This window comes from Phoca vitulina, unplaced genomic scaffold (assembly GCF_004348235.1).
Source record: "Phoca vitulina isolate PV1807 unplaced genomic scaffold, GSC_HSeal_1.0 scaffold81, whole genome shotgun sequence".
Lineage (NCBI taxonomy): Eukaryota > Metazoa > Chordata > Mammalia > Carnivora > Phocidae > Phoca > Phoca vitulina.
The window spans coordinates 1,896,166-1,921,262 of record NW_022589784.1 but is presented as its reverse complement, the minus strand read 5'-3'; the positions used below and the strand labels follow the sequence as shown (position 1 = coordinate 1,921,262).

General features: G+C 50.9%; 1 protein-coding gene across 1 annotated transcript in view; it reads right to left on the bottom strand.

The window, feature by feature from the left end:
• ZNF554 (zinc finger protein 554) overlaps nucleotides 1-24,989 on the bottom strand; it is a 33,473-nt gene extending 8,484 nt beyond the window's left edge. The window contains exons 1-3 of the mRNA XM_032394563.1: nucleotides 24,784-24,989; nucleotides 24,070-24,183; nucleotides 6,565-6,693 (exon numbers count right to left, since the gene is read on the bottom strand). Of these exons, the coding sequence (XP_032250454.1) occupies nucleotides 6,565-6,693; nucleotides 24,070-24,183; nucleotides 24,784-24,989 (449 nt within the window). The remainder of the gene's footprint in view (nucleotides 1-6,564; nucleotides 6,694-24,069; nucleotides 24,184-24,783) is intronic.
• Nucleotides 24,990-25,097: the final 108 nt, after the last annotated feature.

Below are 25,097 nucleotides of genomic sequence, written 5' to 3'. Positions count from 1 at the left end.
CCCACCCCGGGCGTGTCTCAGATTCATGTCTGCCTTCCCACAGCCCAGCTGGCTCCCTGGACTCGCTCCCTGACCCAACTTTAGTTGGGCCACTCTGAACCCTCCTTTCAACCAGGCCTTGACCTCTGAGCTTCTGAGTTTAGTTCTGCATTACCCAGTTTTAGCAAGAGCCCCTGCCCTGTGTCTGATGCCCTGGAGAGCTGGCCGGTCCCCCCATCCCACAGCCAGGTGGCGTAGGGATCACCCAGCCTGCCTGCAGCAGCAGCCCCATCAGCTCTGTTTAGCCAGAGCCCCCCTGATGTGTCCTCTTGGCAACTGCCTGTCCACTGACCCCCTCCTGCTCCCTTGCCACATACCCCGGCTTGTCCACGCTGCGTCAGGGATGGAGCCCAGGTCCACCGGGAGGTCTCTCCCCCCTGCCACAGGGCCTGAGCAGACTCTGTTTCCAGCACGCTAACGAGTGTCCGGCTCTGGCCCTCAGTGACGGCATCCTGAAGCAGTCCCCACTCTGTCCCCACTCACCACAGGTGAGCCACCTGCCCGCTCTGGGTGTGTCATCCATGTGTAAACTCTAAACTCTCACGCAGACTCACGAGGAATGAATGGACACTTGTGATGGGCTTGATCTGGATTCCTGGATGAAAACTTCAAAAAAATCACTCCCCCCCCCCATTAACAGACCATCACCACAGGAACACCCCAGTAACCATCCCTGCAGACAAGACCCACCGATGCACACACTTCGTTACTGGGGAGATTCCAAGGAGAGACGGGACATTGGCCATGCCTCCAGAATATGTTAATTAGCACCCTGGTTTTAACACATCTGTAAATCCTTCCATGTTTCTCGTCCAGGAGGTGGAGCTCCGCCTCCCCAGACCCCTGCTTTCTATGTGGGTTGACTCGGTGACTTGCTTCCAGCAAACACTGCAGATCAAGGGAGACACAGCAACCTTACTACTGGAGAAACCTGTCAGACCCCACCCGAGCCGGGTGATCGAGGCTGGAGCCCCACCCGAGCCGGGTGATCCAGGCTGGAGCCCCACCCCAGCCGGGTGATAGAGTCACCGGCGATGCGGACTGGACAGCAGATATGCCCTGATGTGACATGACACCACTGGGATACCCTCCCCCCAAACCATAACCCCAGTGTAATCGTGAGAAAACATCAGACAAACTCAACCCACGGGACCTTCTACAAACACCTGGCCAGTGCTCTTCAAAAGCGCCAAGGTCATGAAAGACAAGGAAAGTGTGAGAAATAGTCACAGACTGGACAAGCCCAAGAAGGAAGGCAAGGTGACAAAATGTCCTGTGGGCCCCTGGATGGGTTTCCTGGGCCAGAAGGAAGATGGTAGTGGGAAATCTGGGGAAATCTGAAAAAGTCTGCCATCTACTTAATAGAACAGAACCAGCGTTAATCTCTTGGTTGGTTGATGCTTTTTTTTTTTTTTTTAAATAGTGTGTGGTAAGAACACCCAACATGAGATTTATCCTCATGACCCATTTTAGGTGCATGACGCCCTACTGCTGACTCATCTTGCTGAACCGAGACCTGATGCTGCCCGCCCCCTCCCGTCCACCCTCCGGGTCGCATCTTGGTTGCAATCAACGCCCCACAGTGAGGTGTCGATGACATGAGGAGAAGCATTCTCAGTAAGGGGTAAGGCGGTGTTAACCCTGGGGTACTGCAAATTGGTTCTTGGGGTGGGGAGGGGAGGTCAGAAGAAGTGTTCTTTTTATGTATAAGGCACAGATGCGTGTTCAGTACAGAGGCGGATAACGCACACCTACACATAATGCGTTGTTTGGTATCGAAGGTCTGGGACAACCCCGCATCCAGCAAGTCTGCGGGGCCATTCCTCCCACGGCGTTTGCTCACTTCACGTCTCTGTGCCATGGCGATCTCACGAGCTCGTCATTACTGTGGTTGTTACGGAGATCTGTGGTCGGTGATGATGCCTTGCAGAAAGCTCAGATGACGGTTTGCATTTATTAGCAATAAGGTATTTTTAAATTAAGGCACGTACACGATATCTTTAGACATCATGCTACCGCACACCTAATGGACTCCAGGACAGTGTAAACATAACTTTTATGCACCCTGGGAAACCCCACAATGCACGCGACTCGCTTTATTGTCGGTGGTCCAGAACCGAACCTGCAGTATCTCCAACGTAAGTCTGTGTACATATAACTGTTGTTACGGGCTAAACGGTGTCCCCTCCAAATTCATACCTTCAAGTCCCAACCACAGGACCTCAGAAGGTGACTATATTTCAAGACAGGGCTCTTAACGAGGTAATTAAGTCAAAATGAGGTCGCTAGGAATGGGCCCTGGTCCCATAAAACCCATGTCCTTATAAGAAGAGAGGACTGGTGGGGGCGCCTGGGTGGCTCAGTTGTTAAGCATCTGCCTTCGGCTCAGGTCACGATCCCAGGGTCCTGGGATCAAGCCCCGCATCGGGCTCCCTGCTCAGCGGGGATCCTGCTTGTCCCCCTCCTTCCTGCTGGTGCTCTCTCTCACTATCTCTGTGTCTCTCAAATAAATAAACAAACAAAAAATAAGAAAAGAAGAGAGGACTGGGACACAGACACACACAGAGAAGACCATGTGAGGGCGCGGAGAGAAGACAGCTGTCTACCGCAAGGAGAGAGGCTTCAGAATGAAATCAGCCCTGTCGACACCTCGATCTCAGGCCTCCAGCTCCAGGTCTGGGAGAGAACCGAGCTCTGTGGTGTGAGCCGCCCAGTCCGCGGGGCTCTGTGGCAGCCCCCACACACTGATGCATCTGTGGTATTAAATCTTCGTGGGGGGGCTGGTCAGTATCAATGTGCTGGCTTCCATCACTGTTGTGAGAGATGCCAATGGGGGAAGCTGCGTGATGGGCACAGGGGGCTCTGCCCCACTTCTGCAACATCCTGTGAGTCTATAATTAATTCACAATTAAACATTTAAAAAAATAGTAGCCTCCCGCCAGAAAGAATTTCACACGGAAGGGAGACTGGGACACAAGAATCCCCACAAGGTTCCTTGGGGCAAGGGCAAACGAAGAAGCCGGGCTGGTGCACGAGGGGGGAGCTGTGGGAAGGCACGGGGGGCTCCGTGCGCCATCTGCACGCCTCTTCCCCAAATCCCTTCAAAAGAAAAAGCTCGCTCAAGTAAAGATACTTCTCCCAAGGTGATACTCAGATGACGGAGCGGCACACAGAAAGATGCTCAACGTCGCGAGTCATGGGGGAAATACAGATCAAACCCACAGTGAGGTAACACGTCACCCCCAGCAGGATGACTAGCGTCAGAAAGGCAAGAACAGGGGCTGGGGAGGACGGGGAGAAATGGACGCCTTGGGCACGGACAACGGGGCCACCACCGTGGAAGACAGTCTGGCGGTTCCTCGAATGGTTAAACACAGGTAACATGGGACCCACACTCTCTGCCCAAGAGAAACAAAAACATACGTCCACACAAACATCTGTTCACAAATGTTCACGGCAGCATGACTCGCAGTCGCCCAAAGGTGGAAGCAACCCAAAGGTCTGTCAACGGATGAATGGGTAAACAAATGTGCTCCGTCTACACAGCAGATTGTTATTCAGCCTTAAAAAGAAGTGCAGCCCTGACACGCTCTACGTGGACCGACCCCGAGCCCACGACGCTCAGGGAGGGAACCAGACACAGAAGCCCCATGGGTGTGAGTCCACGTGGGTGACACGTCTCCAGAACAGGCTCATCCATGAACAGGAAGTAGATCTGTTTTTGCCACGGGCTAGAGAATAGGGCTGGGAGGTAACGGCTCACGGGGACAGGGTTTCTTGGGAGAATGATGAAAGGATCCAGAATTAGACAGACATGGTGACTGCCCAGCTCTGTGCATATACTGTAAGTCACTGAACTGCATACCCTAAATGAACCAACTGTATGGGATGTGGATTACATCTAAATAAAGCTATTACCAAAAAAATAAAACTAACAAACCTGGAAACAAAAACTTGTCAACAGTTAAATATATATAACTATATATATATAACACACACACGTAATATATTGCAAGATGGCCAAAAGCTGGCAAGGATATACACCAAATGGTATCATGGCTAACTCCAGGAAGGACCAGTAATTGTTTAAATTATCAAGGAAGGGGCCCGTGGGTGGCTCAGTCGTTAAGCGTCTGCCTTCGGCTCAGGTCATGATCCCAGAGTCCTGGGATCGAGCCCCGCATCGGGCTCTCTGCTCAGCGGGAAGCCTGCTTCTCCCTCTCCCACTCCCCCTGCTTGTGTTCCCTCTCTCGCTGTCTCTCCGTCAAATAAATAAACTAAAAAAAAATAAATTATCAAGGAAGACATGATCTGTGATGCCAACTTCTTTTGCAAACCATTTATGAAGTGAAACTGAGATAAACTAGAACAAAAGCTTGACAGCCTAAGCAGGGAGCCAGAGAGGACGTGCTGCAGAATTCGCCGGAGAGCTGGCTCCGACTCACCGGGAGCACGTGGTCTCAGCTCTGCAGGGCAGAGGGCCGGCCGGCCAGATGCCCGGGGCATCAGGTGTCTCTCTAGGACACATGTGCTCCACCCTGAGCAGGCACCTGCTGGTGAAAACACTGCCCGGTGCTGACTCAGGTGCTCTACAAGATACGCTCAAGGCCTGACCTTCCAGTACCCGTGAAAGTGACCTTTGCAAACAGGAAATTTGCAGATGTGACTAAATCATCCTAGAGTCGAGCGGGCCCTGATGCACGATGACGGACGGTGTCCTTAAAAGAGACACGGACACACAGGGAGAAGGCCATGTGGCAGTGGATGCAGAGACGAGTGACACAGCTTCGAGCCAAGGGACGCTGAGGGTTGAGAGGGACCCTCAGAAGCTGGAAGAGGCAGGGAGCATCCTCTCCTCGGGCCTTCGGAGGGAGCAGGGCGCTGCCGAGCCTTGACTTCGGACTTCCGGCCTCCAGAATGAGAGAGTGGAGGTTTCTGTTGCGTTGGCCACTCAGGCCGTGGTGCTCTGCTCCGGCCGCCCCAGGACGCTCACAAACACCAGAGGCAAACAGAGAGGGAGGGCTCTGGTCCTCGCCTTAGCCTTGTTGCCCGGGAGCTTCGTGCAGGGGACGGAACGCATCTACCACCCTGGCCCCCACACTGCATGCGCTTCCGCCTTTGCTCTGGGGACACTGCAGCTCACAGCAATGGGTCCAGGTCCCCCGGCCCCTTCCTAGCTCTTCCAGACCAATTCTCTGCCAGCCTCTAGAGGTTTGAAGACCCTCCTAATCGTGGTGCATGTCAGTGGCCCCTTTCGCCCGCCCCCTCCTTCACCCAGGCCTGTGGCACATGGCTCAGCATTTTCCCTCTCAATGTTTGAACCACAGAAACTCATCCTTGATCCACAGGAAAGGCCGGATGAGGCCCGATGAGGACTTCCTCACAAGAACAAGGAAATGCACCCCAGGGAAGGGGAGAGACTGGAGGGCTTGGTGCTGGGACACTGGCAGAATGGTCAGCTGCTTCCTCCTCCCCTGGCGGGTCAGCTGGGCATAAATGGAGTGGACCCTCGATACCACTAGAACCACAGGGCCACAGGGTAAGTCAGGGTCTCCCCCCAGGTATCACCCACGGTCCCCTAGGGACAGTCACTCCCAAATGAGAGCTCGCTGGTTTCGGGGATCCCATCCGCCCGAAGAGACTCCGTGTGCCATGATGATCTGCCCTCCTGAGGCCCTAGGATGCTGCACACAATTAAATGCACACCCTGAGGGGAGTGGGGAGCACGGGACACAGACCCTGGGGTGAGTCTCTCTGGTTCGTACCGTCTGACCCTTTGGGAATTTATTCTGCTATCTAGTGAGCAGGGATCTGACTCAAGTGTTTTTCCGGATAATTAACGGAGGGTCTCCCCCGCCCCCACCCCCCGGGCGCTGTGGACACGGGCTGGATCCTTCTCTGGGGCGGGGCCGTCCGGGCGCTGCGGGGTGTGAGCAGCACCCCTGGCCCCACCCCTCGATGAAAGGCGCTCCCCTCCCCCCCCATGACAACCACCAATGTCCCCAGACACTGCCCAGGGGACGGACACAGGCAGAACCGCCCCGGGGGAGACCCCTGGCTAGCCCAGGGAAGTCCGGCCGTTCCAACCCCTCTCTGCCTTCAAGAGCAAACACGTTCATTCCATTTCCCTTCCAAGTCTGGGCTGGACGAGCTGCCGTCCGCTCCTGGCAGCGCGCGCCCCCGGGGGTCTCACGCGGGGGCTCCCGCAAGGAAGCGTTGGACTCTGCCGTTCTGGGAGCTGCGCGGCCTTGCCGACTGTCCCGTGCCGCCTCCACGGGAACGCCGAGACCCCGTCCCCGCCCGGACCCCCGCCCGGACCCCGCGCACCTGCTTCGGGCGCGGCCGGCCAGGAATGCGCGCGGCACCGCCCGCGGCTACACCGCCCCAGGACGGGCGCAGGTGTCACCGGGAGCGCGGCGCCCGGGCGCCACCGGCTCCCACCCCGGCCCGCCGCGCCGACGCGGTCCCCGTGCCAGTCCCGGACCCCTCCTCCCTCCGGCCCGCGCCCCCGCCCCGTTAACTCACGCCGCGCCGCCGCCGCCGCCGCCCCCGCACGCGCGCCCAGGACGGACGCGGCAGTGCGCCTGCGCACCACGCGGCCGCGAACTACAAGTCCCAGGAGCTGCGGGCGTGGCGCTGGGGGCCCCCGTCCCTCTGGGGCGACGAGTCGAGTCACAGCGCCATCAGCGGGCGGGCGGTGTCTCCGCAGGACGGAGAAGCTTCCTGCCCGGCGGCAGATGCGCCCAGCGCTTGGCCTCTCCCTAGATGAGGGAGAAAATGCGAGTGATGTATTTGGCACGATGCCTGAGACATAAAGATTTGCCTATTTATTAACAAGTTATGTAAATATGTAATCCATTTTTTACTTGGTAAAACTGTTCTAAGGATATTTATTAGTAGTACTGATAGATTGACTTGTGTTATTAATAATATGTTGAAATAATAAAACTACCATAATTAATATATTAATGTATCATAGATTCATAATATATATTGTTATAATTAACTATGATATTCTGTATAATACAGTAAAATGTAACCATCTAATGATAAAATAATATCAATAAGTTATATAAATATGTGATCAATTATACATTTTAAAAATTATGATGATTATTGGCCCAAACCATGATATGTATTATATGTCTTTCAGTATACTATTGTTTTTCTTTTTCAAATGTTTATTTAAATTCTGGTTAGTTGATGTATCATGCAATATTCGTTTCTGGAGGGGCGCCTGGGTGGCTCAGTCGTTGGGCGTCTGCCTTCGGCTCAGGTCATGATCCCAGGGTCCTGGGATTGAGCCCCACATCCGGCTCCCTGGTCAGCGGGAAGCCTGCTTCTCCCTCTCCCACTCCCCCTGCTTGTGTTCCCTCTCTTGCTGTGTCTCTATCAAATAAATAAATAAAATCTTTTTAAAAAATTCATTTCTGGAGTAGAATTCAGTGATTCATCACTTACATACAACACCCAGTGCTCATCACAAGTGCTGTCCTTAATACCCATCCCCCACTTAACCCATCCCCCACCCACCTCCCTCCATCAACCCTCAGTTTGTTCTCTATGGTTAAGAGTCTCTTATGGTTTTTTCCCCTTCTCTCTTTTTTTTTCCTTCCCATATGTTCATCTGTTTTGTTTCCTAAATTCCACATATGAGTGAAATCATATGGTATGTGTCTTTCTCTGACTGACTTATTTTGCTTAGCATAATACATTTTAGCTCCATCCACACCGTTGCAAATGGCAAGATTTCATTCTTTTTGATAGCTGAGTAATATTCCATTATGTGTGTGTGTGTGTGTGTGTGATCTCATATATATATATCTCACATATATATATCTCACATCATCTTTATCCATTCATCAGTTGATGGACATTTGGGCTCTTTCCATAGTGTGGCTATTGTTGATAGTGCTGCTATAAACATTGGGGTACCCCTTTGAATTAGTGTTTTTGTATTTTTTGGGTAAATACCTAGTAGTGCAATTGCTGAATGGTAGGGTAGTTCTATTTTTTTTTTTAAGATTTTATTTATTTGACAGAGAGAGCACAAGCAGAAGGAGAGAGAGGGAGAAGCAGGCTCCCTGCTGAGCAAGGAGCCTGATGTGGGACTCGATCCCAGGACCCTGGGATCATGACCCGGGCTGAAGGCAGCTGCTTAACCGACTGAGCCACCCAGGCGTCCCAGGGTAGTTCTATTTTTAACTTTTTGAGGAACCTCCATACTGTTTTCCAGAGTGGCTGCACCAGTTTGCATTCCCACCAACAGTACAGAGGGCCCCTATTTATTTCTCTTTCTCACTCTTTTTCTCTCTATGCAATGGCCAAGCCCTGTGCTGCGTGTTTTTCTTTATAGAAGAAATAGGGTCCCCTGAAATGGAGAGAAGTTGACAACACTTCCTGATCAACAGGCACTCCGGCAAAATGGATTAGGATCTTTTCTCCAGAGTTGCATCTTACTTGTTTCAAGCCTGAACTGGGAATCTAGTCTTTGAGTGGCTTTGGTTTAAGTAGAATAAACATCAGGTAGAAGGTCCCAGTGGTTGGATAAATTTGTGTCACATGTGGACCAAGCCAACTCAATAATAAACATAAAGTGTGTTATGATTGAATGTTTGTGTCCCCCCCGCCAAATTCACAAGTTAATACCTAATTCCCAATCTGATGATATTAGGAGGTGGGGCCTTTGAGAGGTGATTATTAGGTGGAGCCATCACGGATGGGGTTAGTGCCCTTATAAAAGAGACCCAAAAGAGCTCCCTCGCCCCTCCCACTATGTGAGGACATGGAAGGAAGAAGTCAGCTATCTGCAACCTAGAATTGGGTTCTCACCTGCTGGTGTGGGTACCCTGATCTTGAACTTCCAGCCTCCAGAACTGTGAGAAGCAAATGGTTATGAAAGACACCCAGTCTAGGGCCATTTGTTAAAGCTACCTTTACAGACTAAGACAATGTGTTAAATAATTTTCAAACCACTTTTCCAGTCTGGTTTTTCCAGTCTTAGCTTGTGGCATGGAAGATGTGCTGCCCAGACTGCCTTTAGGACTGGAGGACCTATTCCTCCTCATAGTCCTCTGAGCTGCTGCTGACCATCCTAAGTTTTCAGTCTTGCTTACTAAAAAAATAACAGCAGTGTGTTGAGTGATTTATATTAAATACAAAAGTAAATGGAACAGCAATAGTAGAAAGGCTGGAAAAGGAGAAATGGAAGTATACTATTGCAAGGTTCTTACACATGAAGTCCTATCACAAGAGGGCAAATTGTAACAGGTTAGATGTATACTAGAAACCCTAACATAGCTAACAAACTAAATACCAAAACAGAGTGATAGCTAATAAATCAACAAGAAAATAGGATACAATCATAAAAAATACTCAGTTACTCCAAAGGAAGGCAGAAGAAGAGGGTAAGGGTAAACTGAAGTGACTAGCATATAAACAGCAAGGCGACAGACTCAAAGTTAACCATACTAAAAATCACATTAATTGTTACTGGTTTAAATACCTGAATTAAAAAGTCAGAGATTGTCAGATAAGAAAGTAAGACCCAAAAATATGCTGGCTACAAGAAATACACTTTAAATATGAAGACCAAATAGGTTAGAAAGAACAGGAAATTGAGAGACACAGCATGCTAATACTAGTCAACAGAAGGTAAAAGTAGCTGTATTTCCGTCAAAGCTGATGTCAGAGCAAAGAATATTACCATGGATTAAAAAAACATCATTTTGTAATCATAGAAGTGTCAAATAAGTCAAAAGGACATAACAATCCAAAATATTTATGCAACTATTAACAGAGCTTCAAAATACACAAAGCAAAAATGGGTAGAACTGCAAGGAGAAACAGATATAGTTGGAGATGATTTTAGTATTCCCTGTAGCAGTCAGGGTTTCCAGAGTTACAGAGGGTGATTAATTTTTAGGAATTGTGTTATGTGATTGTGGGGGCTGGCAGGTCCAAAATCTTCAGGGAAGGCTGGAGACCCAAGGAAGAGTGAATGTTGCAGCTCAAGACGAAAGGCCGTCTAGAGGGAGGATTCCTTCTTCCTTAGAGCTCAGTCTTTCCTCCTTAAGGCTTTCAACAGATTGAATGAGGCCCCCCACATTATGGAGGATAATATGCCTCAGTCAAAGTGGACTAATTTAAATATTAATTTAAAATTACCTCCACTGCAGGGCACTTGGGTGACTCAGTCGGTTGTGTCCAACTCTTGATTGCAGCTCAGGTCATGATCTCAGGGTCATGAGTTCCAGTGCCATGTTGGGCTCTGCACTCAGCAGGAAGTCTACCTGAGATTCTCTCCCTCTCCCGCTGCCCCTCCCCCTGCTCATTCGTTCTCTTTCTCTCTCTCAAATAATCTTTAAAATAAATAAAAATAAAATAAAAATTACCTCCACAGCAACATCTAGACTGATGTTTGCCCAAACAATGGGTACCATAACCTAGCCAAGAGGACAGGTAAAATTAATTATCACACCTCTCTCTCAATAATTAGTAGAACAATTAGGCAGAACATTAGCAAAGGTGTAGATTTAAACAACCCTATCAACAAACTTGACTGGACTGCTATTTATGAGACACTCTGCCCAACACCAGCCGAACACACATTCTTCCCAAATGTACACAGAACAAATGCTAAGATACATTATATTCTGAGCCATAAACTTTTTTTTTTAAGAAAGGGAAAGAGTGGGGGGAGGGGCAGAGGGAGAAGGGGAGAGAGAGAATCCCAACTCGGGGCTCGATCTCACAACCGAGATCAAGACCTGAGCTGAAATCAAGATTTAGACGCTTAACCAACTGAGCCACCCAGCCCCTAAAAAAATTTTTTGATACATCCAAAAGGATTCAAGTCATACAAAACATGTGTGATTGGTTAATGATGTATACCGCACAGTGTTCTCCTTCATGTTGCTTCCATTGAGTGAAAAACGGACCCCACTTTTCTCTTCCCCTTCAGATCACATATGGCCTTATGATCTGCCCTTGAGTGACAAAGGTCAGTTTCCGTCTCTGTATCAGATGGCCTCCAGGGATGCTGCTCTGGCCCTGGGCATGGTGGTGTTGTTGCTGCATTTTGGCCAGACCTGGGTGGGGCTGTTTGTCTCAGAGGATATGAAAGGGAAGTGGTTCCTCTGGGATCTGAAAGAGGAAATGGTCAGGAAAGCTATCTGCACAGCTGACACAGAGAGGATGCCGACCACGGATCAATTCCAGCCTTCCTCAGCATGGACTTTCCAGAGTCATCGATTTGACAGTCACGACTATTGTTTATGGGGACACAGTTCTCTGACAAACCTCCGCGTAGCTGGGTTGAATACTGTCACCACACAGAAGGTGTGGGTCACCCAGTGGGATTTCACCACCAGTGGGAAAGACTCCATGCTTGACGCTTTCCAAGGGACTCGCCTCTTCACACCAGAGCCACGAAGTCCCTGGTTTCTCACGTTTTATACAGACGGTTAACTGTTGTAAATACCCAGAAGACGTTGTCCTTAGTAAACTCTGGTGATTTTATTTCAAGTGCTCACCCCCAGGATCTGCCCGCAGGGTTCTGGAGGGACGCCCACGCCATGCGTCCTTGGAGGACACGCACTTCTTTGACAGCACCCTGTCTGGCTCCAGCTACCATGTCTACCATGCCAGGCGTGCCGTGGCCCATGCCCCCCATGAGACGCTGCTCCCCCAACCAGAAATGGGGTCTGTGGGGAACTCGAAGAGGCTGATGTTGTCCCAACTACAAAACTGCCTCCGAGGCCTTTAGAGCCTCAGAACCTACAGAGTCCCTCGAGAATACCTGCAGTGACACTATGTCCCCAGAAGGACAAAGGGGGCTCGGTTTTCGTGAACTGGTGTTTTTCTCAAGAGTTGTAGGAGTATCTGTGGTTGTGTTTTCTAGGCAAGGACAATGAGTGTTTGATGCAGAAATGGCCATGGAGCAGATGGTGCCTCTGGGTGAGAAGATCTTATAGAGCAGAACTCAGCGCCTGTCCTTTGCCGCCCAGAGTCTTTATAACCACCCAAATCTACTTTGGCCAGTAGAATGCATTTCCCAGCCATGATGTCTTTTACTGATGGTCTGAAATGATCCAAGTCCCCCTTTGTGCAACTACTCTAAAGAAGAGTTTATATACTTTCTTCTTTAACTCTGTGAGCACGTACAGGGTTAGTTATGGCTCTTTCCTTTTAACAAATTAAGACATTGGTTCTTTTTTTTTTTTTAAGTAATCTCTACCCCCAACATGGGGCTCAAATTCACCACCCCGAAAACAAGAGTCTCATTCATGCTCCACCGACTGAGCCAGCCCGGCGCCCCAAGACATCGGTTCTTTTTTTTTTTTTTTTAAGATTTTATTTATTTGACAGAGAGCACAAGCAGGGGGAGCGGCAGGTAGAGGGAGAAGCAGGCTTCCCGCGGAGCAGGGAGCCCGATGTGGGGCTCAATCCCAGGACCCTGGTATCATGACCTGAGCCGAAGGCAGATGCCCAACCAACTGAGCCACCCAGGTGCCCCAACACATTGGCTCTTAAAGGCTCACCTACCCAGGAGTTTTTAAATGTAGGTTTTATTGTTACTCAGGTATGGAGGGGCCAACAGATCAGGAGACAGCGGCCATTGAAAAGACAGTTTATTGCTGACACTTCCCTAGTCGAGGGGGCACACCACTGGTGGGGAGCACTCTGGGAAGCACCAGGGTCCGTCAAGAGGCAGGGGTGTGGGGAACATGGGCGGGAGCCTTTATTGTGGTTTCCCTGGGAAGAAACAGGTGAGGCAATTAGAAACAGTAGGTTTAGGATTGGCTGACATGAATAATCTCAGCGGGGTCTGGAGGGTAGGGGCATCCCTAGTTGTCTGGCAACTAGCCCTGGAATGATTAGGGCAGGGGGATAGTGACCCAGAGTGTGAGAGCCCCAAATAGGAGGGGATGGGATGGGGACTCTGAATTGATTGGTTTGCATATGAAAGGTGCACGGCAGGAGACTTAGCCTCAGGAATTAGTTAGCCCTGGGAGGGGCTGTCCCTCCAGGGTCAGGGAGGTCGCAGATGTGAAAGCATCACAAATAAAAGGCCTGGTTAACACACCACATCCTAAATCCTGGAGTAGTCTGGATTTTCTGAATCTATCTAATGCATAGAGAATGTCTTCGATCCCTGTCCTCAAGCATCAGGGGATGACTGGCATTTTCAACTAGCATTATACATGTTAATAAAAATGTACATATGTGCGTGATTTTCTGTGTGCTGTTTTCATACATTATCTCAGTTGATACCAAAACACACAACACACACAAAATTTGTGATGAACTTGGAGGTTGAAGGAGGTACAGGATTTCCTCCCCCACGTCTAGCGGCCAAGATAGTTTTAAGATATTTCCCCGGGAAGCTCATATTCCATTGCTGAATGTTTATCTTTTAGCTTCATCCCCATTGGAAGAACATCCATTTTAACAACAGTGCTGGTGACCAGGTTTCTTTGCACCAGAAAAGAAAATATGTGGAACGATACAATATTCTTTTTTAAGATTTCATTTATTTATTTGAGAGAGAGAGAGAGAGAGAGAGAGCACAAGCAGGGGGAGCAGCAGAGGGAGAGGGAGAAGCAGGCTCCCCACTGAGCAGGGAGCCCGATGCGGGGCTCCATCCCAGGACCCCGGGATCATGACCTGAGCCGAAGGCAGATGCTTAACCAACTGAGCCACCCAGGCTCCCCATGATATGATATTCTTAACCATGGAAACTTTCCACCAGGACTGGGACTTGAGATGAAACGAGGCGGTTTGATCCCCGGCACCGCAGGGTCAAGGCTCGACTGTCCAGGAAGACGTGACTGAGCGGGCCGTGAGGCTTCCCGAGGTTGGACGCCCTTGCGGTGCCGGATTTATACTTCACGCACACATTTGAGGAGAGCATTCTCATCACAGCAAGCTGACTCCTGTGTCTCATTTCAAGGTCCATATTTATGAAAAAAAAATCTTTCAATTTATATAATTATAGACTTCTTCCTTACTCATTGTCCAGCGGCTACAGAAATACCACACTCAAACATACAGATACATTTTTCACTAATTTTTATTAAGATAGCATCCTGCGGGGAACCTTATGATTTCCTATAGATTAAATAGACTGCATTCTTAAACCAAACTGTATGAATGTGCAGATACACAGGGCTAGACCATGTATCATGTTAAATGAACATCCCCCTACATTTAAGTTACATATTTTGTTCTAATTTAACCATTTCTTTATTGGTGGGCATTTGAGTTGTCTTAAATTTTCCATTATTATAAATAATGCTGCAATGAATGTTTTACATACAACTTAACCAAATGTGCACATACTTCTATCAGATCCCTAGATATGGAATTTTGGGGTGGTGTGTATTTTTACATCTTAAACTTTGATAGATAATATCAAATTGCTCTCCATTAAGACTTCTATCAGTTCATACTTTATCCCAATCCTGATTATCACACTTTTTAAAATGCTTCCAATCTGATGGGTGTCTTATTGTGTGATCTAATTACGTATTTTCATGCTACCCACATCTCCTGTGCTTTGGAAGTGTGATTTTAATTGTCACTTGGCCCATATGGCTTCCACCCAGCTGTGGAATATGGTTTGGCATACATTTTTTGCCCATAAGTATGGACCCATTTTCACTTACCAGTTATTTCCCTGATCATAGGTATTGTGACCATCGGGTCTGCAACACAATAATTTTTGTCTATGTAAAAACACTATCATTATCTTCGTGAGCCATTGACACATTGTCTGTTGCTAATTAGACACGTGTTTATTGGCAGAACTTCTCATCTTCAGACTGCCCACTCTGTGCGCAGCCAGGGCTGTGGTCCTGTCTGGGTTTATGAAAAACCCTCAGGAGGGGATGCCTGCCTACTGCCGTGATTGCACCCCTTGTCCACACAGGGAGACTTCCAGTCAGACAGGTGGGCACCTGTAGAAAGTCCAGTGGACCTGCAGTGTCGTGCCCCTTTATCTTATACCGTGAGTTCCTTCATCCTCTTCAGAAATGCATTCTGTCAACCCATCATAACTATTTGGACTTTTCACTTGTTTGGAATGCCCTCACCACTGCCCAGCTAATCCTACCTAATGGCTAATCAGGAACTCCCTACTCTCGAAATGCCACGGAACACGAATGCAATTCAGCAACTTGATTTAAGAAGCCAAAACTCAAGTTTCAGAGAAAGGAGCCACACAGCAAACAGATGAAGATGAGCTGTCCAGGTGCTGAAACAAGATAACGGAGGGAGACCGGTACTGATTAAGAATTGTTTTCCATCGCAATAAACTGTATCTGTGCTTTCAGTGGACACAGCAGAGATCAGAAGGCTGTCAGCAGATCTAAGTCAGGCACACTGCAGGGCAGACATGAAAAGAAAAACGTTGCCATTGTTGCTACCTTGACAAAATTCTAAAGGAAGCTGCTGTCGTCACTGACGTCAGGACTAAGAGCCACATGACGCCTGACCCCCCCACCTGCTCAGTTCCAAAGAGAAGCTTTCCGCTGAGGACTCTCTGGTTCAGGGGTCGCATGCCTGCACGCTGCAGAGAAGCGTTCTAATGGGAGTTCTGAGTCCTGCTTCAAAAGTAGAGTATCCATGAGATGTAACTTTCTCCACATAGGAAGGTTCATCCCAAAGTCACGCCCAGCCATCAAGAGATCATATCCAATACGCTAGCACACACCGAGTCTCTTCTATCGTGTAAGGTCTTTTGAGGAAACTTTTGCTTTCAACCCCCACGACAACTCCATGGAGTATGATCATGACCACGACTTTACTAAAAGAATTGAAGATGTGCTGAAGAGTAAAGGCTTTGTAAGCCACAGAGCCAAGATTTAATTCTGAGCCCATGAATTCAGACTTGCCTTCTGGTTCAATGATATCACGCTGGGGTTTCATAGTCTAATGAATGAAGGATGGCAAATCAACAGAGTCCTTCGCCACGTTGTGAAGGGTCGTAGGAGAATCTTGTACAGGGAGCTGGACAAGGACACAGGACATGAACAGGACAGTCTTGAAGGATCTGGGAAGGATTCCCAGAGGAGATGATGCTTGAGCTGAGTTTCTGCCCCACCCTCTGCACTGGGAAACTGACCTTCATGGATTATACCAACCGAGCTCTGCCTTCTGGCTTCTATTTGGGTTTGACCCGGTAGGAGCAGTAGCACAAGATCAGCAAGTAGGGGGAAGATGATTAGGATGCTGGGTCATGGTTTGCACTGCCCTCGTGCTGGGTTCCGGGATTGGTTCTTCCTCTTTTCCCTTCAGGTCAAAGGTGGTAACAATTCCCAGTCTTGCAGAATGCTGCAGGATCTCTTTTGGCTCTTTTTAAACACACCCACACGTTTGGAGACTGTTCTCTCGTTTTTCTTCCATCATTCCCTGAGGGTGCCATCCAATTTCCATAACACCCTTACCACCAGAGAGGGATACTCAGGTCAGGGAAGAATATGCTCAAGTGCACAGGGAACTGAGAGTTTGGAGCATTTATGGAATTTCAAGTAGGTAAAAGTGCATTTCCTGCTAGGCTAAAGAGTTTGGACTTTATCCAGAGCACATGTGATCAATTTTAAACAGTCTCGTGATCAGATTTGCATGTTTAAGTAGTCACTTCATTAGTGGTGCTTCTGTAGGAGGGGATCAGAACTGAAGGTGGGATACCACCTAGAAATCCACTGCAAGCAAAAGGGAGGGACACCGTGAATATCCTTGTGTATGTACTTTTGCACACTTGGGCTAGTATTTCTGCAGGACAGATGCCTGGAAATGGATACTGATCCACCTGCATATGCATATACTTGCATTTTAAGGGCCTTTGACACACCTTACCAAATTGCTCTTTCTTTTTTTTTTTTTAATTTTATTATGTTATGTTAGTCACCATACAATACATCATTAGTTTTTGATGTGGTGATCCACGATCCATTGTTCTTGTATAACACCCAGTGCTCCATGCAGTACGTGCCCCCCTTAATACCCATTGCCAGGCCAAATTGCTCTTTCAAATTCTTGTACCTATTTACCAAAAACCTCGTCCCTTAATTTTTTTTTTTTTTAAGATTTTATTTGAGAGCGAGGGAGCGAGCACAAGCAGGGTGAAGGGCAGAGGGAGAAGCAGGCTCCCCACTGAGCAAGGAGCCTGATGAGGGACTCCATCCCAGGACCCTGAGATCATGACCTCAGCCGAAGGCAGACAGTTAACGACTGAGCCACCCAGGCGCCCCTGTATTTCTGACATATTTTAAAGTAGATTATAGACCAGGGGCGCCTGGATGGCTCCATCAGTTAAGCATCTGACTCTTGATTTTGGCTCAGGTCATGGTCTCAGGGTCATGAGACCAAACCCTGTGTTGGGCTCTGCGCTGGGTGTAGAGCTTGCTCAAGATTCTCTCTTCCTCTCCCTCTGCCTCTCCCCCCAACCACACACACACTCTCTTAAAAAAATTATAGACCTAATAATATCTCACCCTTTAATGCTTCAGCATGTAACTCTGAAAATGATATCATTAAATGACAATACCATTTTAATATTAATATCATGAGCACCTTTAAAAACAAACAATTCCCTAATATCTAATAAATTGTTCTTTTTCCCAGACTTACTGAAATATAATTGACATATAACATTGTGTAAATTTAAGGTGTACAACAGGGGCGCCTGGGTGGCTCAGTCGGTTAAGCGTCCAATTTCAGCTCAGGTCATGGTCCCAGGGTCCTGGGATCGAGCCCCGGATCGGGCTCCCTGCTCAGCGGGGTGTTTGCTTCTGCTTCTCCCTCTGCCCCATCCCCCCTGCTCATGCTAATAAAATCTTTTAAAAAACAAGGTGTACAACGTAGTAATTTTATACATAGTGATATGTATATATCACCATACATGTATTATATAATACATATCACTAAATATATATATATATAGTGATATACACACACACACATATATATATGCATGTTTATAGATACACAAATGATCACCACAGTAATACTAGTTAACACGTTCACCATCCCACATAGTTACAATTTTTTTCTGGTTATGAGAACTTTCTTTTTCCAGTTTTTTAAAAATTATTTTAAAGATTTTATTTGAGAGAGAGATTTTATTTGAGAGCATGAGCAAGGCGAGCAGCAGGGAGAGGGAGAGGGGAAAGCAGGCTCCCCGCGGAGCAGGGAGCCCGAAGCGGGGCTCGATCCCAGGATGTGTAAGTTTGTGTGGAGCAGTGTGTAAGTTTGCGGTATAAGGCATGTATTGTGCAATGATGAGCAGTCACCATCCATCTCACTTGTGATGAGAACCCTTAGCAGCTTCCCTGTAGACCACACAGGGGTGCGAACTCTGGTCCTGTTGTGTATCAGACCCCAGGGCCTACTGATCTCATCCCTGCCCCACTGCCTCTACCCCCCACCCAGCCTACGGTAACCACAAATGTGGTCTCTGAGTTTAGTTTGTTTTTTTAGGGTGTGTTCTTATGGAAAAAAATAATAATAATCCTCGTCAGGGAAGGGTGTATATATGGTCTGTGACCTAGAGAAGTAATATCTAAGGTCTAAGAGGATAATTTCCAAAACTATTTCAAAATGAGAGACAATGGAAGAAGAGGCCACCGTCCACACAGACAGCGAAAGGAGAGGAAATATTTTGTTGATAAAACCATGTGCGAGTGCACGACGTGGACATCATGCAGCCTTACTGGGTAGACGGGCCTATCTTCATCCTGGGAATCAGGACAAAATGCTGCGTGGAGGTGGTGGTTTCTGCTTCTTTCATCGGACGCAGAGAAACGTGTGAGGTGCCCAGCCCCCCACCCACCCCGGGACCCCAACCGTGAGCGGGATTGCTGTGTCCGGAGGGGGTGAGCTTCCCAGCTCACAGAGACCACTGGGGACGGCTCTGGCTCACGGCTGTGGTCCTGGGGTCTCCGTGGAGCACCGAGCCCTCTCCTGGTCAAGGCCAACCACCGAACCCTCAGCTCCATCCTGCTCACCTTCTTCACCTTCTGTTTTCCTGCTCCTTACGCCTCATCGGCTGTCAAACTGCATTCAGAGTGGTTTCTACCATGGCTGTTTCCACTGTTTTGGTCCAAAGCATCACTGTGGTCTTGGCCTTCAGGTCATTGCACCAGGGAAGGGAGTGAGGCCACGGGTGCTAACAGGGGCATTTAACTCCGTCATTCCCATCTGCTCCCGGATCCCCGGCTCCCTGTGAGGTCTGGCTGGGAACTTTGCCCCCTTCACTGACACAGACACCCCCCCGTCCCCGAGCCTGGGTACGTCCTCCTCACGTGCAGCCAGGGCTCAGTCACTGCCTTCTACTGCGTCCCGGGATGCGCAGGCCCCCAGCCCCGAGCAGCTTCACGGTGGTGAAGCCGAGTTCCTGATGTCCAGCATGCTGGCGTTCTGCGGCATCCGGGCTCCCTCCTCCCCACCTGCCGCAGGACCGAGAGCAAGGTCGTGGTGGCCGGGGAGACCGTCTCCATCCGGCGTCCAGCACGGGGCTGCGAGGCTGCGTCTTTGCCCCCAGGCCACGTTATCACACCGAGGCCTGGCCGGAACACCCTGCGAGGGGTATGGAGTAAGGTTCTGAGGGCCATAAGCATCTTGGATCAAAGAATGACATTTAACCAATAAATCATACTTTTCCACAAAGTCTTGTTGAGAAAAAGATGAACCCTATTGACCCCGGTACAGAGGGGACTGCCTGTATGCTAGTGGAAACCACTGAAGTCGGACTGCAGTTTCCGGGACGTGACCGCTGTCCTGGGTAACCCCTGCCCCTTCAATCTACTCGCGAATCCTGGCTCGTCACCCCTCATCATGTACACCATGGTTCACTTTTCTCATCTTCTCTCCCGTGTTTCCAACCACCTCTCTAGCCTGGGAACCAAATGACGCATGCAAACGGCTAAGTCGGTCTTATATATTTTCCTTTTAAAAAGAACAAAGAGGGAGAGTTCTGAGCCTGGAGAACCTGGGGAGACCAGCCCCCAGCGACCCCTCCTCCCGCCCTTCACGCCCCGTGTAGCTCCCACATACACCGTCATGCGTGCTGGGAGAAGCCAGCCTCCTCATCGCCCGCAGATACTCGCTCGCCCCTGCCAAGGATCCCGCGGGCAGCCATGCGGGAGGCCAGCCCGCCAGCGGATCCTTTGCCTCAGGCTGGTGTTCAGACCGCATTAACCTCATGACAGACCTCCAGCCAGAAGCCCCTGCTAAGCGGCTTCTAAATTCCTGATCCAAAGAAACTGTAAGATCCTATTTACTGCTGTCTCAAGTCTGGGGATAATGTGATGCACCAACAGTTAAGTAAAACAAAGACCTGGGAAGCCGGCATTCCAGACACCCCTGGGGTGTCCGTGTATGTGGGGGGGACCGTGTATGTGGGGCGCTCACTTGATGAAATCTCTCAAGCCAGAGCGGACTCCAGCTCAGAAGGTTCTTCTTTGTCCCCGGACCCTGCTGCGGTCTTGCCGGTACGGATGCACGTGGTAGGAACGCTTGTTGTTGGACGAGGTGAGGTTTGTCCTCATTAACACAACCGTCACTTCTCTTTTTGCCCGTTTCATTGAACCATTGGATTTCTTCACTTCGACAGAATAAGCACTGAAAGCTCATCATCTCAACACTTCCTGAGGTACTTGCGATGTTTTAAGTAAAGACTGGATTTCCCTGGTCTCCATCCAGGAGCCGAAACATCACGCCACGGCCCCTGTGGTGGACCAAGGCTGGAGGTCCGAGGCCTTCATGTCCCGAGCCTCCTGCCCTTCCCATCGTCATCCCACCAGCTGGAGACGGGCCCCTCACTGAGATGGAAGGATGGGGGACAGGGCAGGATATGGGGGGGAGACATGGTGCTTCTCCAGTCTTCAAGGGAGACCACCCCCATCTGTAAGCCCAGCCCTTGGATCGCTGGTCTTTATCCTACAGAGAACGATCGACCAGTACCGCGACCTACTCCGGGACACGTAGAGTCCGTTCTCCTCGGAGACGCCGTCTGGATGTGCTATGGCCGGGCAAGAGATCTAGTCCTATGTCCCAGCCCTCCGGGGACCACTTGGGTCTTGCCTGATGCCACCTGGGCCACGATGTTTTCTGAAGCACAAGCTCCTCACCGGGGCCAACGCGTTCCAGGGCCTGCCCACGCCCAGGGACATGGTGCGGTAACCCTGCCCTGTGGTCCCGTGGGCTCCGTGGCACTACCCAGCCGGCCGCCCTCTGGTTCCGACCCTAGCCACGCAGATACGGGAACCGCATCCCACTCCACTTTGACCGGATGAGGGAAGCTGAGGCTGGTACCCACTCATCCTCTCACGTATTTCTCAAGACCGCCCGAGTTTACCGGCCGTTCACATGGGATGCGCGCCATATCCCAGGCTTCGAAGTCTTTGCGGAGACGTCGGCAGCCGCCCCACCAGGCTGCGTCCTAGGCGCGGGTGTCCATTACGCTCGTCATCACTGGAGCTCCCTAGTAACGCGGTCCCAACACGAGCTCCTGGGTGGACCACCCAGACAGACGGGCAGACCCCACCTTCGGCTGGAGGAGAGGCCTCAGAGTCCCGGCGGCTGACATGAGCTAACTTTGCCTTCATCGGGCCAGGCGGTTTTCCCAAGGCCCGGAGTCTGCTCTGCTCACACGGGCTGACGGGCAGTGAGGACAGGCACCAGCATCTAGTTCCACCACACGGCGCCGCAGGAACCACCCCCAACCGTGCCCCCCACATCTCTGCCTCCCCCGCTCAGGGAACCTCTCTGGGCCTCAGACTCCAGAACAGCACCCCCGGGAGCTGAAACTCCCACGCAGAGGGACCCTGACCTCCTTCCCTGGTCTGGCTCTCTCAGACACTACAGATAAGGTTGAGATGCATTATTTGCCTAAGTTTTCATTGTTGGCGAGCGCTTTCACGCTTACGTTTCTGTTATTTGCGACAAAGTTTACTGTATTGTTGTCAAAAACCATAACCTAAAGATGTTTTCATGTGGGAAATTTGAGTGACATCCATTGTAGCCGCACGGCTGTCTTCCTTATTCTCTACTGGACACTGCCCCCCATAACCCCGGACCCCCGTCCCCACAGTCTACTGATACACAAGCTCGAAGGCAGGGTTCCTAAATCTATACGATGGAAGTTGTGCAGGTGATTCAACAGTGCAATCCTCAGACCATGGCCAGTTTGGCCTACTTCAGGAAACTGGTCTCCGAGCGCTAAAACTCCGTAGTCAAGAGTGTTTGTTCAGCCACTGGTCATACCTCAGGACCCTGGCTTCTTCCGACCCTCTCTGGATGCATCATTCTGGGGCACTTTCCTCCGGTCATCAATAGAATATTCAATATTGTTCGATTTTAGTTTTAGGCTTGTCTAGGAGATCAAGACACCTGTCCAACATCTCAGAAGGACTTCCATCCAGAGACCTTCTAGCACGTTCTCTGAGGCGAGAGCCTCGAATGTCTACGTGTGGCGAGGCCCTGCCACTCTGCGGACGTACCCGCACTGCAGTCTGCCTGCTGGCTTCACTGATTCTGCAAATACCACCGACTCCCACGGGTGAGAGGCCGCATGGGGGCTGGGAGAACATACCGGAGATATTTGCTGGCCTTTCACTTTTAGACGGTCCATTTTAAGCTCATTTTCGCGCGGAGTGTAAGCTGGAGGATCGAGGCTCAGTCTTCAGCACATGCAGGCCCGCTGGCTGGAAAGGGCCTCCTTCCCCCAACTTGCCGCGATGCCTTCAGTGCAAACGCAGACGTCTCCTACGTGTGGGTCTGCTCCTGGACTTCGGTTTCTTCCGCTCCACCAGTGATTCTGTCCATCGCTGTGCCCAAACCACACCGCAGCTTCATGACTGTGGCTTCCTAGCAGTCTTGGGTCACGCACGGTGAACGTCCTCCAGATTTCAAGGCCTCCTCGGCCACTTGAGCTTCTTTGCATTTTAATATAGATTTTAGAATCATAAATTAGTTTCTACAAGAAAGAAAAGTCTGCTGGAATTTTAATCGGGATCGCGCCGTGTCCGTAGACCCACTGGCGGGGGGAGAGCAGGCGTCTCCCGAGCCTCTCTGCTCGGTGAACAAGCTCAACCCCTCTCTGCTCGCCTCCCTCGACAGGAGTCTGCGTTCTCAGGGCAGAGAGCTGCACGTCTCTTGTCCTGCTCATTCCCACGTGTTTAATGTTTGCCGCTATTACAACTAGTAATCTTTTAAACACGTAATTATCTCCGGTTCCAAGTACTTCTGCTAGCAGACCCGGGTAGGAGGCTCTTCGCCAAAGACACACGGACGGCGAGCAAGCGTGTCAAGAGCGGCTGGACTTCGTTCGCCATGAGGGAGAAGCAAAGTAAACCCCCAGTGAGAGGCCACTTCACGCCTCTCCGAACAGCTGAAATCCACTTCTAGAAAGCTGAAAGCCCACGTCCACACAAGGGCAGGCACACAAACGCGCACAGTTTTACTCCCGACAGCCCCAAACCGGAACCAACCCCAAAGTGGACCAGGTGAATGAACAAACATTCACATACGATGCAATCGCATGCACCAAGAATAAGGGGCCCGCAAGGACGCCTCTCGAGGTAATGACCCTCGGCGTGAGAAGCCAGACAAAACCACAGCGAGGACATCCTGTACGGAGCGGTTCGCGCAGCCGTAAGAGAACGGACCGTACCTGCAGGGACAGAAGCAGGTGAACAGCCGTGTGGGGCGCGGCAGGGCCACCAGGAAACTGGGAGTCACGCTGTGTCGTCCTGAGTGTGGTGATGCTTCCACGAGGACAAACGAGTGTCGAAACTTTAAACGTGTGATTTTCATGGAAATTTTACCTCCACGAAGCTATTAACCATAAACACGCGCACAGCCCCGCAGACGGGGCCGCTGTCCTGAGAGGCGTGGACAGCAGCCCGCAGGAGGGCCTGGGGCCGGTGCCGTTCTCCAGGCTCAGGGGCGGTGAGGACTACTAAGTCCCTCCCGGACCAGAACCAACACAACCCTCCCCGGGCCCCCGGCACCCGCCCGCCCTACCTCAACACCCCCAGTCGGAGGGGGGCCCTGACAGTCCCGGAGGCTGAGAGGCCGGTGTGCTGTGGCCCAGCTTCAACTGCCACGTATCCCGGGGGGGTCGGCGGGGACAGGGCGCTGCGGGTGACAAGGGCTGCTCAGAGTGGCTGAAGCAGGAAAGGGAACTCAGGGTTCGTCAGTGCACAGCTCGGGGCAGCCTTCCTCATGGCTCTGGTCCCCCCGGGTCACCGAGCGCGGCTCCGTGTACCCCACAGCCTATATTCTCCCAGTCCCAAGTCAGGGTGGGGGGACAGGGGACACCGAACTTCTACTCCCAGTTTCAACACGAGTCACGGGCCTGACAGCACCAGCCCAGCGAGGCTACGTGTCACGGTGAACTGCGCTCTGGCTGGAGAGATGGCCCGCAGTGCCCGCCCTAGCCTGGGACCATGGGCCCCTCTGGGACTGAGCGGTCCCCCCACCTCCTGCGTGGCAGGGCAGGCTGGAAAGCCCAGGGAAGGTCTGGGGTGGTGAGGATGAGACCACACCAGCCTGTGCCCCCTTTGCGGCCAAGATTAGCTCGGTTTCCTGGGTCACGTGGGCTCCCACCTGGCCTAGCCTGGGCTGGAAGTCCCCCCCGGGCCCCACTCACCCCACAAGCCAAGCCTGAGACTTGAACCCAGGATCCACGTGGGGGTTCCCAGAACGAGAAAGCTGTGCTCATCACCGAGGCCGCACCAAGCCGGGTCCTGCCAGGCTGCTGGCTCCGGCTGGCACTGCTGGATGAGGGTGCCCGGGAAGGAGTGGACACGGCCCCGGTCCTGAGATGCCCCGGCTGAACAGCCCCGAGAGGAGGAGTCACACGACGGCCCCTCGGCTCCCTCAGGGGGAAAGCGGCTGCTCGAGGCCACCGGCCGGAAGGATCCAACAGCTCTCCCCGGCATCCTGAACCAAACCCGAGAGCCGGTGTGCAGCACCCTCCCGAGCCCACTGGCCCACTCAGGGACACAGGCCTGTGGCTCCGTCCCCATCCCCGGCCCCCAGCTGCCCCG